The sequence below is a fragment of the Narcine bancroftii genome, chromosome 2, assembly GCF_036971445.1.
Source record: "Narcine bancroftii isolate sNarBan1 chromosome 2, sNarBan1.hap1, whole genome shotgun sequence".
NCBI classification, from domain to species: Eukaryota; Metazoa; Chordata; class Chondrichthyes; order Torpediniformes; family Narcinidae; genus Narcine; species Narcine bancroftii.
This window is the reverse complement of record NC_091470.1, coordinates 230,270,066-230,285,270: the sequence shown is the minus strand read 5'-3', so window position 1 is coordinate 230,285,270 and position 15,205 is coordinate 230,270,066. Positions and strand designations below refer to the sequence as shown.

At 47.9% G+C, this 15,205-nt stretch overlaps 1 protein-coding gene across 1 annotated transcript in view; it reads left to right on the top strand.

Annotated features, from left to right (window-relative positions):
- The first annotated feature begins 1,596 nt into the window (after positions 1–1,596).
- The window catches only part of tmem65 (transmembrane protein 65), a 53,468-nt gene continuing 39,859 nt past the window's right edge, over positions 1,597–15,205 (top strand). The window contains exon 1 of the mRNA XM_069920513.1: positions 1,597–2,111. Coding sequence (XP_069776614.1) covers positions 1,832–2,111 — 280 coding nt within the window. The 5' untranslated portion in view covers positions 1,597–1,831. The remainder of the gene's footprint in view (positions 2,112–15,205) is intronic.

Genomic DNA, 15,205 nt, shown 5'->3' with positions numbered 1-15,205 from the left:
ATTCTACCTCTTCTCAGAGTCTAACCCATCATCATCAGAATCAACTTGGTGAATCTTCTCTGCATTCCCACTTTACACAAGTAGGGAGAGCAGAATTGGACATTGTACTCCAGGTGTAGCCTCACCAGAACTTTGTATAAATTGAAGGAGGACTTCCCTGCTCTTAAATTCAATCCCTTCTCGCGATGAAGGCCAACATCCAATTTGCATTCTTGGTTCATGTACAAGCACTCCCAAGTTTTCACCATTTAAATGAGTCCAATTTGTTATTTTTCCTTGCAAAGTGGATGACTTCACATTTTCCAATGTGACCCTTGCCCACTCACTTATAACTTAATTTATTAATTTTTAAACTTTTCAGTATTTGATAGCATCAATAAAACGGATGAGTTGTGATAAATGATCGATGACCTGAAATGTTACTAATGCTCCTTCTCGATAGATAGTGTAATAGAATAATTTCAGCATTATTTCAGTGCCAAAGACTGACTTGCTCTATACCCCAAATGAAGAACTCCAGATTGCAATGCTGAAGCATTGCTTAAATAAGGCTAAAGAATTAGAGAGGCCCATTTTCCATGAAGCACACTGTATCTTTAAACCACTATCATCAAGGAGGTACAGGAGCATAAAAATCAGGACTGCCAGGCTGAGAAATAGCTTCTTCCAGCAGGCTGTGAGATTGATGTAACCTAGTAAAACACTCCAAATTATTTGTTTAAAATTCTATCTTTATGCATATGTGATTTTATGTACAGTGTATTTTTTGTATGTATATGTGAACACCAAGGTCCAGAGAAACACTGTTTTGTCTGGTTGTATTTGTAGTCAGATGTGTGGTGAGAAGTGTGCTAACCTGCTACATCATGGTCTGGTTCGGAGACATCAATACCCCTGAGCTCAAAGCCCTGAAAAACATAGTGGAGACACGGCCCAGGGAATCACAGGCAAAACCCTTCCCACTATGGAGTACATCTACAGGGAACACTGGCGTCGGAGAGCACCAGCGACCATCAAGGATCCACAGCAGCTGGCACAAGCTCTGTTCTCAGGTAAGTGATGTAGGTGCCACAAGACTGGCACCACCAGGTTCAGGAACAGCTGGTACCCCTCCACCATCAGACACCTCAACAACAAACTCAATCAGGGACTCGTTTAAAAACTTTTCTGCCCCTTATTCTCTCTCTGTATTGCACAGTGTGCTTATATTTCTTTGTTTATGTGGACGTTGAGTACAGCTTTTTTGTTGCACTAGCATTAAGTATCTAGACCACAGAAAAAAGAATCTCAGGGTTGTATGTGATTTCATGTATAAAAATCTAATGAACTTGAAAAGAAACAGCAAGTGTTCCGCATTTTTATTTAGGAATAGGCGTGAATAACGTCAGAACGTGGAGCAAACGCCCTGTGCAAATAACACCATGAACCCAGACGGGATAGTTGTACCTTTGACCCACAAGTTCCACACCGCTCCTCCGGCTTCTCGAGATTGACAGCGGTGTGCAGCGCTGGGTGGGGTAGTGCGCACGGAATGCCGGGAGCTGCGGTTCGCCTTTCCTTTCAGCAACGTGGATGCCGAGCGGCGGCACTACAACTCCCACAACGCCTCGCGTGGCGGGCGGGAGGAGGCGGGCTGAAAGCGAGCACGCGCGCCACTCCTCCCCGGCGGCTGTCACCTGCAGGGTGACCCAGAGCGTTTGGACAGTGGATTCGAACTAAGATCGTGGCGCCGGCAGTGTGACATGTGGGTGGCGTCGCCGCTCGGTGACCGAGTGCAAGGAGCTCCGGCTGTTGCCTTGCAAGGCGTTTGGCACCCGATTCTGCATTCGCCATGCTGCTAAGGAGAGTTCTGCGCCCGTGCCCTCGCCTGTGGTCCAGCCTGGAGTCGGGAGGCAGCGGGATCCGCGCCCCTCTTCCGCTCATCGCCCGCCCGGGCGCCGCCCAGGCGGCTCCTTGCCCACGGGGCTATGGCACTCACTCGTCCAAGGAGCGAGGGGAGCCCCTCCACACGGCGCAAGGAGCCCGCGACTTCGTGTACGGCCTGCGCGCCAAGGAGAGGAGCAGTCTGCTGAGGGAGCTGCAGAGGTTCGAGTCCGTGGCTGCGGCACAAGGTCAGGCAACAAGCATGTGGCGGGGGAGATGCGGGCCGGGTCAGGCGGGCGGGGGATAAGAGGAGCTGGGCGGGGGGCGGTTTGGGGGAAGAGGAATTGGGGGGGTGGGGGGAGAGAGGAGCTGGGCGGGGGGAGAGAGAGGAGCTGGGCGGGGGGAGAGAGGAGCTGGGCGGGGGGGAGAGAGAGGAGCTGGGCGGGGGGGAGAGAGAGGAGCTGGGCGGGGGGGAGAGAGAGGAGCTGGGCGGGGGGGAGAGAGAGGAGCTGGGCGGGGGGGAGAGAGAGGAGCTGGGCGGGGGGGAGAGAGAGGAGCTGGGCGGGGGGGAGAGAGAGGAGCTGGGCGGGGGGGAGAGAGAGGAGCTGGGCGGGGGGGAGAGAGAGGAGCTGGGCGGGGGGGAGAGAGAGGAGCTGGGCGGGGGGAGAGAGAGGAGCTGGGCGGGGGGAGAGAGAGGAGCTGGGCGGGGGGAGAGAGAGGAGCTGGGCGGGGGGAGAGAGAGGAGCTGGGCGGGGGGAGAGAGAGGAGCTGGGCGGGGGGAGAGAGAGGAGCTGGGCGGGGGGAGAGGGGTTGAGGAGAGAGGAGCTGGGCGGGGGGAGAGGGGTTGAGGAGAGAGGAGCTGGGCGGGGGGAGAGGGGTTGAGGAGAGAGGAGCTGGGCGGGGGGAGAGGGGTTGAGGAGAGAGGAGCTGGGCGGGGGGAGAGGGGTTGAGGAGAGAGGAGCTGGGCGGGGGGGAGAGGGGTTGAGGGGAGAGGAGCTGGGGGGGAGAGGAGCTGGGGGGGTTGGGAGGAGAGCTGTGCGTGGCTGGGGGAGGGAGGGAAACACGAACGTGTGCAGATGCTGTGATTGTATGGGGACAATCAGGCAAAGTCCAAAGAACTTGGTATAGATACAGAATGACTGAGTGTTGGGGAACACTTTTCCCCTGTGGCAGGGGTATCCGAAACAGGTGGGCATAGTTTTAAGATGAGGGGAGGAAACTTTAAAGGGGATTTAAGGCGATTAAAACCAATGCAGTGTCGCTAGTGACTCACTTCCAGAGGTTTGGGAAACACTTAGGCAGGCGCTATGAAGCGGCGAGACACCCATCTCGTGTGGGCATTTTCGTGCTGAGTCGAGTGTCCTGTTTCTCTGTCATGCAAACCGGGTAGACGCGACCATGGGAAGTGAGTGATAACGACCTTGCTCGTGTTCTTTGAGCCAAAGAACTGTCAAACCATCAATGATCTGTGCAGATTGAAGGTTAAACCCGTGCTTTGACCCTGAATGTTTGGTCTGTCCGAGGATGGGGGATTGTGTTTGCTGTAAGGTGGCAGAATGGTAACAAAGGCTGCAAAAAGTACTAAATACTGTACTCCTTTCCCTGGCTTCATCGGACATGGTGTTTAAAAATTGTCTGCACAAGCTTCCTTTACCTGTCCTAAACACTTTCTATTCAGATGGACTGATTTGGAGGATATTTCCTTCAGCTTTTCATGGTGATACTTTTTGTCAGTGGCGGCAATGCTGGTGATGCTAATTGGGGAGCTTATCCACACTTCTGGTGGTGTTCAGAATTGCTGAATTAGGCAGCTGTTTATCTCCATTTCTTTAATTACTTTTCAGAATTAGTTTATTGTCATGAACTTGTGGCAAAATGTGTTTTGTAGCAGCATCATGGTGCAAACATTACTTTAAATCACATTTTAAAATAAATAAATATAGTGCAAGAAAAAGACAAAGTGAAGTAGTGTCATTGATTATTCAGGAATCTGATGGCAGAGGGGAAGAAGTTGTCCTTGTGTCGCTGTGTGCTCGTCTTCAGGTTCCTGTACCTTTTTCCTGATGAGACCAGAGTGAAGAGGGCATGGGCTGGGGGTGAGGGGGTCCTTGAAAATAGAGACTGCTTTCGTAAAACACCGCCTCTTGTGGGTGTCCTGGATGGCGTGAAGTCTGGTGCCTGTGATGTCGCAGACCGAGTTAACAACCCTTTGGAGTTTTTTTCCTGACCTGAGCTTTGACACCTCTGTACATGACAATGATGTAAGTGTTTACTTTTTCCAGAAGGAAGTGTGTGTTTACTTCTGAGTTTAGATATAGTTTTGCATCTCAATAGCTAAAACTTTATATTTCTATCATGCAGACCATGTGTTGCATCAGTACTTCGTGACATTTAAATCTGGAACTGGTGTTAATGCACTTTCAGCAGATTAAGGCTTGTCTCTCTTTTTTTTTAATTTTTTATTTTTCACACCATAAATCACAATAGCCATGATATACACTTTTGTCTGACTGAATTAATGCAACCTAGATTGTATACCTAAAATGGATGAGGGGGGGGTGGGGTGGTGGCTTGGGAGGAGGGAGGGGGGAGGGAGAAAAAGTCACTATTAAGGCTTGTCTCTGATGAGATTATGGAGTCTTGCATTATAAGTGTAATTTAATAGAGATTTATGTGAACATAATCGGGAAGAACTTGAATTTTCCTGTTAGGATCATTTATAATTTAAATAACATTAGAGTGATTGAATTCCAACTGACCTCTCTGTAATTAGTGCATCAGAGCATGAATAGGGGTTGTAAATTAGCTATTACTATCAATTACATTGGACAATGGAGATTATGCATCCTGAACACTTTTGGATGTATTTTGGGAAGCTGATTATGAACCATCTTCATTTTTTTTTAGATAATCAATTTTTGTGATTTCCTGTCATATTTTGTCTACTTCAAGCATACACGAAGTGCAACATGTCATTGAAAATTCATTTTCTGCATTTGCATTTGGTACAGTCAGTGACGAACATGGTGAAAGGTTTCACCAGGACATTACGACCATGGAAAAGTGGTATCAGGGCAACTGGAATCCAAAGCTGGCTGACTATTGTTGAACACTGACATGAGGGGCATCTGATGCAGAGTACAAACAAAAATAGCAAAATATTTTTAGGTCAGTGGAACTAACGTAATGTGTCAGCATTGTTAAGCTGAATTCAATAAAACTTGTTTAATGTTTCTCCAACTTCCTACGTGATGCAGCAAATCTGAAATTTGTGTTTAGTTTGAAGTTGCCTATCATAATCCCCAAATTTTTTTAGAAAGCAAGCCTTTTGTGGGGGGGGGGGGGGGGGGGGGGGAGAAATTGTTCTCCAGTGTCATTATCACATAACAGGATGGTCAGGGTTGATTGATGAAATAGTGGCAAGGAATTGGTATAGCAGGTAAGAATAATGTAGAACAAGGCTTCATTTACAGACTGAAGGTGTGTGGTATAACAGCACACAACAGTGGATCAGGCTATCCAAGGGGCTACCAACTTTGAGCTTTTCCTTGATTTTTCAGGACTGTGTGGGAAGAGCTCTTCCAGCTCCTCCAGTGCAGGTATAAAGTTCCTTATCAAAACTATAGCAGGGGTTTTGCAGCATTTTCAGGGATGATCTGCACACTGGCCCAGAACTGGCTTTTGTTTCTCACATGACAGCTACTTGCAGTAGCTATAAGTTACCTGGTATATGCACAATCAAAAGAACATAATCACTTGTTTTTCAGTAGAAAATTGAGTTGACCCTCTTTATTTTTCTTAGCTGCTACAACTGCTTCTTCATCTCACCAAACCCCAATGACTTTCTCATTGGTTCTCCGCCACATGGGTGATCTTGACGCTGTCTCTCCTCCTACATCTGCAATGTATGCATTCCCACCCCCCCCCCCCGTTCCAACTAGCACATGTGCGCTTCTACTCCTGCGCGTTGCCCCAGATACACAACCAGCACTGCTCCCGCTGCAGCACGCTAAAAGGGGCGAAAGAAATGTTAGAAAATGCTGAAAATACTCAATGCATCAGTCAGTATCTGTGGGGAAAGAAACAGTTGAGAAACAAAATCTGCTTCAAGTATTAACTCTGCCTCCCTCCTCTCATTTGCTGCCTGGCTGTTGCTAGCATTTTGTTTATATTTTTATTTTGGGGTTCTACCTTCTGCAGGACCTTGTTGGTCGGCTCTAAATTTTTTCTTCAGCATTGAGTCTATTTTTACATTGTGTTGTACAAGGAAAGCTGAAACTATCAGGAGTCCGTGTGGTTTTAATGAAGTGGAGTATTAACAGACCAGATAATCGATTTGTTTTGAACTTGGATAGGCCATTTGGTGACAAGGCCATTGTCCACCTTTGAAGGATTGGTGAAAATGTCTTGAGGCAAAGTTTACAGAGCTGGGGCTTTTCTGTTTGGAGTGAAGAATGAGGGGGTAACTTAATAGAAGTCTACAAGATTATGAGAGGCATAGATAGAGTGGACACCCAGCATCTTTCTCCGAGTGCAAGAGTGGAAAACACCAGAGGGCACCTGTACAAGGTGAGGGGAGGAAAGTTTCCCTTAAAGTTTTTTTTACACTGTGGCAGTGCCTGGAATGTGTTGCCAGGGATAGCGAAGGAGGCTGCTACAATAACAACATTTAAAAGACTCTTAGATGGTCACAGGCATGGAAGGTTTATCTTTTTTTTAGTAGGTTTATATAGGACAACTCAACTTTGTGGGCTGAAGGACCTTTACTGTGCTGTCGTGTTCCATATGCTATTTGACTTTCACAACAGTGCTTCCAAGCACCCATTCACAAATCAACTGTGCACACATGCCTCATTCGGGTTTTGTCGGCTACTCTGCTCCAGCCCTTGAAGGCTCAGTTTGAACGGAGACCGGAGGTTAATCCCACAGGTCCGATGAGAGTTAACTGCAAAGTAGCATTTGGCTGAATGTGACATCAAAGACTCGTGTGCCCTATGAAGGAAGATGGTTCATGTTTTTAATGGTGAATCAATCCAGTCCTGGGACATCACTGCAAGTGCTTCTTGGGCTGTCCTCTTGGTTGGGAATGTTCACTGATGATTGCTCAGTAGCACCTACAACTCCTCTTTGGGTACTTCAATGAGTAAGGCATAGAGCAGGGGTGGCCAAATTTGCTTAATGCAAGGGCCACATAGGATAAACTTCAGATGTTTGAGAGGCACAATCACAAGATCGCACGCCGCGCCCACTAAAATTAACCATTGTAAGCACCGGCTCATATGGTTGCTGTCTTAGCCAACAACGTTCTGCAAGCTGCACATTATAACAGAACAGAGAAGAGGTTTACGAGAATGTTACCAGGGTTTCAGGATTTGAGTTACAGGGAAAGGTTGAGCAGGCTGGGGCTGTATTCCTTGGAGCATAGAAGGTTCAGGGGTGATTTGATAGAGGTATTCAAAAGTATGAAGGGAAAAAGTGAGATCGATGGTAATATTCAAGGAAATGTTGGATAGATATATGGACAGGATAGGTGTGGAGGGTTATGGGCTGAATGCAGGTTAGTGGGACTGGATGGGAGATGATGTTCAGCATGGACTAGTAGGACCGAACTGGCCTGTTTCTGTGCTGTAAATGGTGATATGGTTATGTGGCTAGTAAGCTGCGGTTTGACCACTTCTGGCGTAGAGGGATGTGAATTAACACATATGTGGGATCTAGTATAGACAGGCATGATTGGGATAGATATAGTGGACCAAATAACCTATTTCTATGGTAACAGCTCTGTGGCTTTAAATGAGCCCTCCCATGCCTGCATATAGCAGGACCTGAGGAATGGCAAGGAGCATTCGTGCCTTGAGTTCTGGGTAGTGACCTCCTACAATAAGAAAGACTGACCAACTCCACTCCTGACATTGTGACATTTTTGCCAACAAGGGTCCTGCCATCCTCCCTCTGGGTGTAGTTAACAAGGATTCATTGGGACCAGCCACATAAACTATGGTTATAGATGCTGGTTTGAGATTGGGTAACCTGCAGTGACTTGCCTCCTGATACTCCTCCCTCACTTCCTACAAAGTCAAGCTTGTGATAGAATTCTCTTCACTAGCCGAAGAGTACACCTCAACAAAAATTCAGGAATGCAGCATCATCCACGACACTGCAGGTTTTTGACGGGACCAGACCAAGGATCGTCAACAACTCTGTAGTAGAGAATGGAAACCACCAAGTTCCTTGGAGTTCGCTTAACTAGTGACCTACTGTGGACACACATCTCCTCACTTGTCAGGAAGGCACAACAGCGACTGAACTTCCTGAGTAGACTGAAGCAGGCAAGGCCACCGTTATGTCAACCTTCTGCGGAGCTCTAAAAAGATTGCCCTGGCCAGCTGCAGCACATTGTGGGACTGTGGCTGCAGATAAATGGATTGGAGGTAAATCCGCAGGACCATAAGAGTCCTACCACCGTCCCCACTCCCATCGTTGTAATCTACCAGGATCTTTCCTGAAGAGGTGCAGTAAATCATTGAGGATGCCTTCCACCCCGCACACAGCATCTTTTAGCTGCTGCTTTTGGGGAAGAGATGTAAGAGGATCAGAGCCAGCACCACTAAGCTGAGGAATGGCTTCTTCCCACAGGCAGTGAGAATGCTAAAAAAGGAACTGCTCACACTAACTGAGACTCTCATATTTGCAGCTTTATTTATTTGTATATATGAATACTTGTCCTGCATATGTATTGTCTGTCTGTGTGTCTGCATGTTTTGCACCAAGGGCCAGAAAACAGTTTTGTCAGGCTATGCTTGTGCAATCAGATGACCATAAATTTGACTTGAAACTTGTTTTGGTATCCCATCCAACATCTTAAACGTTTTTTTTCTTGGCAGCATCACCGGTGTGTTCAATATCACTCACTGATGAAACTCTGACGGCAATTAATCCCAAACCCAAGACCCTTGCTGTCAATAAGAGAAAGGGCAGGAGGCACAAGACATATCACCCACAGTTTTCCACCCAGGCTGGCCATCATCTGATCTGAAGAGCAGTCAGGACATGTGGTGCAAATTACAACGGGAGTTTTAGAAAGGATGCAAGAAAAGCAATGTCACCGTGATCATGGGAAACTTCAATAGGCAGGGAGACTGGGAAAATCAGGTTTGCACTGGATTCCAAGATGATGAATTTGTGGAATGCTGCAAGATGCCTTTTTAGAGGGGAAAAGGCCATTCTGGATCTGGTGCTGTGCAATGAACTTAATTTGATTAGGGAGTAAAAGCTTTTTTTAAAAAAAAAACCTGAGGAGGTAGTTATATAATTCACACTGCAGTTTGCGAGGCAGAAAGAAAAGTCCTATGTGTCAGTAGGCCCCTTTGTGCCAGACCAACTGGAGGCCGGCTACAAACAAAACCTTACCTTTCATGGGGCCGCCCAAAAGCCTGCTCCTGCACAACATTCATGTCAAGCAGCGCCTTGTAGCGCTCTCCAGAGCCGATAGAAGCAGGGTGCCTGGTGCCGTAGCACCACCCGTCATAAATAAGTGACAGAGCAATGGCTGTCTTCCCTTCCCATAATTTCCACATAGCTGTGTTTCCAAGAAGAGTTTCAGCTGCGTGGAGGATTAAGAGTAGGGAAGACAGCCAATTCTCTGCCGTGTTCTGAGCTGCAGAGAGCAGCCCTGAAGGCTGAAGTGGCCTGGTGAGGCTGTCATAGCCTGCACTGTCTGCCCCTCTCCTGATGGCCACCCCTGCCTTGAGGGGGTTAACCGAAGGAGAAGGGTAAGTGAGGAGATGGGTCACAGGCTGATAGTGTCATCTGCCCGCTCATAACTAGCCATTTGTGAGTTGGCGGAGTGCGGCGCCCCGCAGATTAGGGCGGCGCCCCGCAGATTAGGGCGGCGCCCCGCAGATTAGGGCGGCGCCCTGCAGATTAGGGCGGCGCCCCGCAGATTAGGGCGGCGCCCCGCAGATTAGGGCGGCGCCCCGCAGATTAGGGCGGCGCCCCGCAGATTAGGGCGGCGCCCCGCAGATTAGGGCGGCGCCCCGCAGATTAGGGCGGCGCCCCGCAGATTAGGGCGGCGCCCCGCAGATTAGGGCGGCGCCCCGCAGATTAGGGCGGCGCCCCGCAGATTAGGGCGGCGCCCCGCAGATTAGGGCGGCGCCCCGCAGATTAGGGCGGCGCCCCGCAGATTAGGGCGGCGCCCCGCAGATTAGGGCGGCGCCCCGCAGATTAGGGCGGCGCCCCGCAGATTAGGGCGGCGCCCCGCAGATTAGGGCGGCGCCCCGCAGATTAGGGCGGCGCCCCGCAGATTAGGGCGGCGCCCGCCTTGGAGCTGGCTACGGTGCATTCAAGGTAAGTCTCCCAACGCAAGGGCAGAGAACCTCCACCTTTACAGTCAGGCTTTTTCTTTGCGTGAAAGGGAATGGGACCAGCCACATAAACTATGGTTATAGATGCTGGTTTGAGATTGGGTAACCTGCAGTGACTTGCCTCCTGATACTCCTCCCTCACTTCCTACAAAGTCAAGCTTGTGATAGAATTCTCTTCACTAGCCGAAGAGTACACCTCGGCATCATTGTAACCATAATGTTACAATTGAGTAAAGGTTACTGCGGTGGTATAAGAGAGGAGCTGGCCAAAGTTGATTGGAAGGCCATGCCCCGTGTAAGACGATGGAGTAAGAATGACAGGAGTTGCTGGGAAGCATTCGTCAGATGCAGGATAGAATCATACCAAAGAGGCATTTTAAGGGGAGGATCAAGCAACAATGGCTGACAAGGAGAGTCAAAGACAAAGCAAAAGGGAGGGCATACAGTCTTCCAATAATTATTGGGGTGCTGGAGGGATTGAATAGCTTTAAAAAGCTACAGAAGGCAATTAAAAAAAAAAGCAATAAGGGGAGAAAAGATGAAATATAATAAGCTCCCAAATAACGTGGCAGAGGAGACTATAAGAATGGGTGTCACACAGCTGGAAAATAATGCTGGAGAAGGGGTAACGGAATAAAGGAATGATGGATAAACTGAATAGGTATTTTGCATCAGTGTTCAATGCGAAAACAATAGCAACATGCCAGAATTTTAGGAAGTCTAGGAGTAGAAGTGAGTGTAGTCAATATTGCTAAGGAGAAAGTAGACGGGAAGCTGAGGGGGTGGGTGGGGGGGGGGGGGGGGGGTGGTGATGTTACCTGGGCTCCTGCCCAGGACTGAAGAGATTGTGATCTGTCACGTTTCATTGTCAGGAATTGTTCTGGAGGACTGGAAAAATTTCAATTTTCATGCCACTTTTTAAAGAAGGGAGGGAGACATTTTAAAAAAAAACAGAACACTGTAGGCCAGTAAGCCTAATTTATGGGCACCAGTCTTCACTCCATCGAGGACATCTGCAAGAGGTGGTGCCTTTAGAAAGCAGCCTCTAATCCTCAATGACACCCAGGCCATGCCCTTTTCATTCTGCTACTATTCTGAATGAACAGTGAACCACAAAAACTGTTTTACTGTGAAATGTTTGCACTGTGATATGCTGCCTTTCTTGATGTAGCATCGCCACAACTTTGGCAACAGTGGTCAAATGGAGCACCAAAGTCTGAGTTCAGACTGTTTGTGGCTCTGTTCTGCAAAGTCTATTTTTCTTCCAATATCCCACAAGTTTTAATGGAATATAGTGAATCAAAATTGACGTAAACAGTCCGGGATCAAGGAAAGCATTCAACTAATTGCATTTTCTCCTTGTGTGAAAATTTGCCGGAGTCATGGATTCACTTCCATTTTTAAAATGTGTTTTGTAACAATGGATTAAATAAAGCATACAATAGTCTCTTTCAAGCAAGGAAAATGCCTGACTGTAAAGACGGAGGTTCTCTGCCCTTACGCCTAGAGACTTGTCATTTTGAATGCATGTGGCTATCTCCGAGGTGCCAAATCCAACCCTTCACTGGGAAGGATAATTGACTTAGCGCAGCGCTCTGCCGCCCGGCTCGAATATAAAGCCACTGCAAGCAGCTGGTTAGGGGTGGGCTGATGACGCCATTAGCCCGCGACCCATCACCCCACTAACCCCTCTCCATTCATGAACCTCTCAAGCCAGTGAGGGCCGTCAGGGCAGCCTCACTGGATCACTTCAGTCTTCAGAACTGCTTTCTGTGGCTCAAAACGTGGCAGAGCTGGAACTGTTCTGGGAAGCACAGCAGTTCCAGCTGCATGGGGATTATGGGTAGGGAAGATGGCCATTGCTCTGCCTCGTATTTATGATGGATGGCGCTACGGCACCAGTCGTCCTTCCTCCATCAGATCCAGAAGGTGCTACGAGGCTTTGCTCAATATGAATGCAATGCAAGAGCAGCCTTTTTATGGCTGCTCCTTGCTTGAATGATAAGTTTTAAGTTTTTCCTCTGTGCTTGTAGTCTGCCTCCTGGCAGAGGCATGGCATAAAATGGCCTAATGTCTTTGGGGACTGGAGAAGAAAATGGTTGGATAATTGCACTAAAGCCCCTGTATCTGGCACCTTTGGAGATTGGTAGATGCCAGATAAGTGAATTTTCTGGATGCTTGAGATTGCATTTTGCATGGCTTGGTGAGCTCACTGCTAAGGAATGCCAATTTTAAATGCCTTTTTTTCTCTATTTATTTTCTGTGTTTTTAGTTTGCTGATTGCTTGAGGCTTCCAGTTGCTTGAATTGGTTAATGGGATTTTATGGTACAAAAAAAAGTATGGTTTTTAAAAAAAATCTGAAAAACTGGTTATAATTTTGAGGCTTTGAGTAAGTACAACTAACCTTGGATTTTGTGAGCATCATTAATTGTTAAATTGAATCTTCAGTCAAATGACATAGTCGAATGGACAGCAGGAGAATATGATCTTGTGCACTTCTTTGTTCTTGTAGTGGTCATATTTAAAAATTACATGCAGATTTCAATGGACCCATACTTCAGGCAAAATCATAACTTTGCTCCCAAAATTATTATGAGTCCAGCAAATAACAAGGAATTTGTCTCACTTTAATGTTGTGCTTCTTAATCACTGAAACTTTGACTACTTCAAATCCTGTTTACTTGTTACAGTGAAGTGAAAAGAAAACAATGCTTTTACTTGCATGTGCTGTGCCCTCCCGGGGGCTGCAGGCTCTTCGTTGAGACGGTGGTTCCAGTGGATCTTGAAAAATCTTTGGCCAAATGCAAATTTGACATTATTTTTGGAAAATATTTGGGGTGGGGGATGCCACACTGCTTTCAGCCAGAATGAGGACACTTTGATCCTTTTGAAAGAGCGTAAGGGCAGAGAACGCCCTTTCCTGATCGTCACCCCATACAAAGTCTATTTTCTTTTGGGTAACATTATATGGAGGAAGTAAAAGCAATGCCAAGTGTGGAATATGGCGTCGCCAATATCCCAATAACCCCATGAAGCGCTGGATCTCTTTTTTTGTTAGTAAGAGTGCCCAAGACTGCGATCTTATTGCGAACTTTATCGGGAACGACCTGTTCTCCAGCATGCCACTGAATTCCAAGGAAGATAACTGTCTGGGACAGGCCCTTTACCTTGGTGGGGTTAATGGCCCACCCTCTTTGCATCAGGGTATCTTGGACACTCCATACCTTCCTGTACCATCTCTTCCGTGGCCCCTTGGATCATCACATCATCAATATAATGGTGAATTGAGAGGGAAGGCAATACTGTCACCGTTTCCAAATCACGAGCAATTAGGCTGTGGCAAATAGTGGGAGAGTGTACATAGCCCTGAGGGAGGCAGGTGAAGGTATACTGACGCCCTTTCCAGGTAAAAGCGAACTGATCGTGTGAGACCTCAGCTATAAGAATACTGAAGAAGGTGTTAGCGAGATCAATGACAGCATACCATGTTCCTGAGTTCCCAGTAGCAATGTTTTCAATAAGGGTAACAATGTCCGGAACTGCCGAAGCAAGTGGTGGGGCATGTTTGTTCAAAAAACGATAGCCAACTGTCATTCTCCAGGAGCCATCCGGCTTCTGGACTGGCCAAACAGGGCTATTAAAGGGCGACGTTGCGGGCCTCACTACCCCTTCTTGCAAAGCATCGATGGTGGCAGTTATCTCTTCTTGCCCTCCAGTGAGACAATATTGTGGAATGCACACTGGTTTCATGGGGGGGTGGCACCATCACAGGATCCCACTTAGCCCGACCCACCACTAATCTTTTAGTAATGGTCCGAATTCCAAATGCAAATCCCCCTTGGCTAGTATTAAGGGCTGTACCGGCCAACATATTAATACCCAGGATATACTCGTCAGTGGCAGCCACCAGGGCATGTAACCATATAGGGGAAGGGCCATCACCTACCATGGCTCGGACTTTTATTTCCTTTGCCAGGGTGATCGCTCCTCCCATCCCCTCTATTCGAAAGGTCAGTCCAGTCCAGAGGTCAGGGTTACCCAGAATAACCGAGTGCTCCGCACTGGTATCGACCAAGGCCAAATATTGGCGGTCATTACCCCCACCCCAATGGATTGTTAACGGTATGTAGGTCCGTGGGTCCCCGTTTATCCGCCGTATCTCAATGGAGTAGATACGGGGTCCCTGCCCACACCCTCATGCTTTAGTAGGGTTCGAGGGCTTCCAGGCCCATGTGCCACTATCATCCACAAGAGCCTTTTTAACCATTTGTTGTATCCCATCACGGGTAACTGGAGCAAGAGAAGCTGGCTCAGTGGGAGCAGCAGTGGGAGCAGAAGGCACAGCTGGGCCAGGAGGACTCGACAGCTGGGGAAGATGTTCCCCTGCCTTCCTCTTATAAGGGGCATAAAGGACTACAGTAGGTTTTCCATCAATATCACTTTTAGGTACGCCTAACTTTAACAAGGTTAGAAAAAGGTCGGTCTGTTATTAGCACCAGCCCCTCTCTTTTCATCCTGCTTGTCTGATTTAACCTGGGTTGTACGTGAGTGGATTTTACTTCCCAACTCTAATTCTCTAAGCCCAGATAAGGCGTGCACCGCCTCAGACACAGGGTGCCCAATTAACGGACTAGTTACGGACAGAACCAGTCCCCATACAGTGGGTTGGACAGAACGAACCAATCTGGTATGCATTCCGGTTGTGAATATCTCCATCAGGGCTCCCCCATGTACCCACAGCCTCAAACGCCCTGCATACAAGGCAGAGGCCAGGGCCTGCTGACGAATTACTGCTATACCCTCCTCTGGGGTGCCCCAATTGTTCTGTAAATGTAAATCCCAATCTACTGGTGATGGGTATACTCGTAGCAGGGCATCCCCTAGAGTGGCAAGTAAATAATCCACCTCTCTTCCTCTATCCCGCAGCTCAGTTGTGACCAGGATATCAGTAGTCAATGTTCCTAATCCCAACAATTCC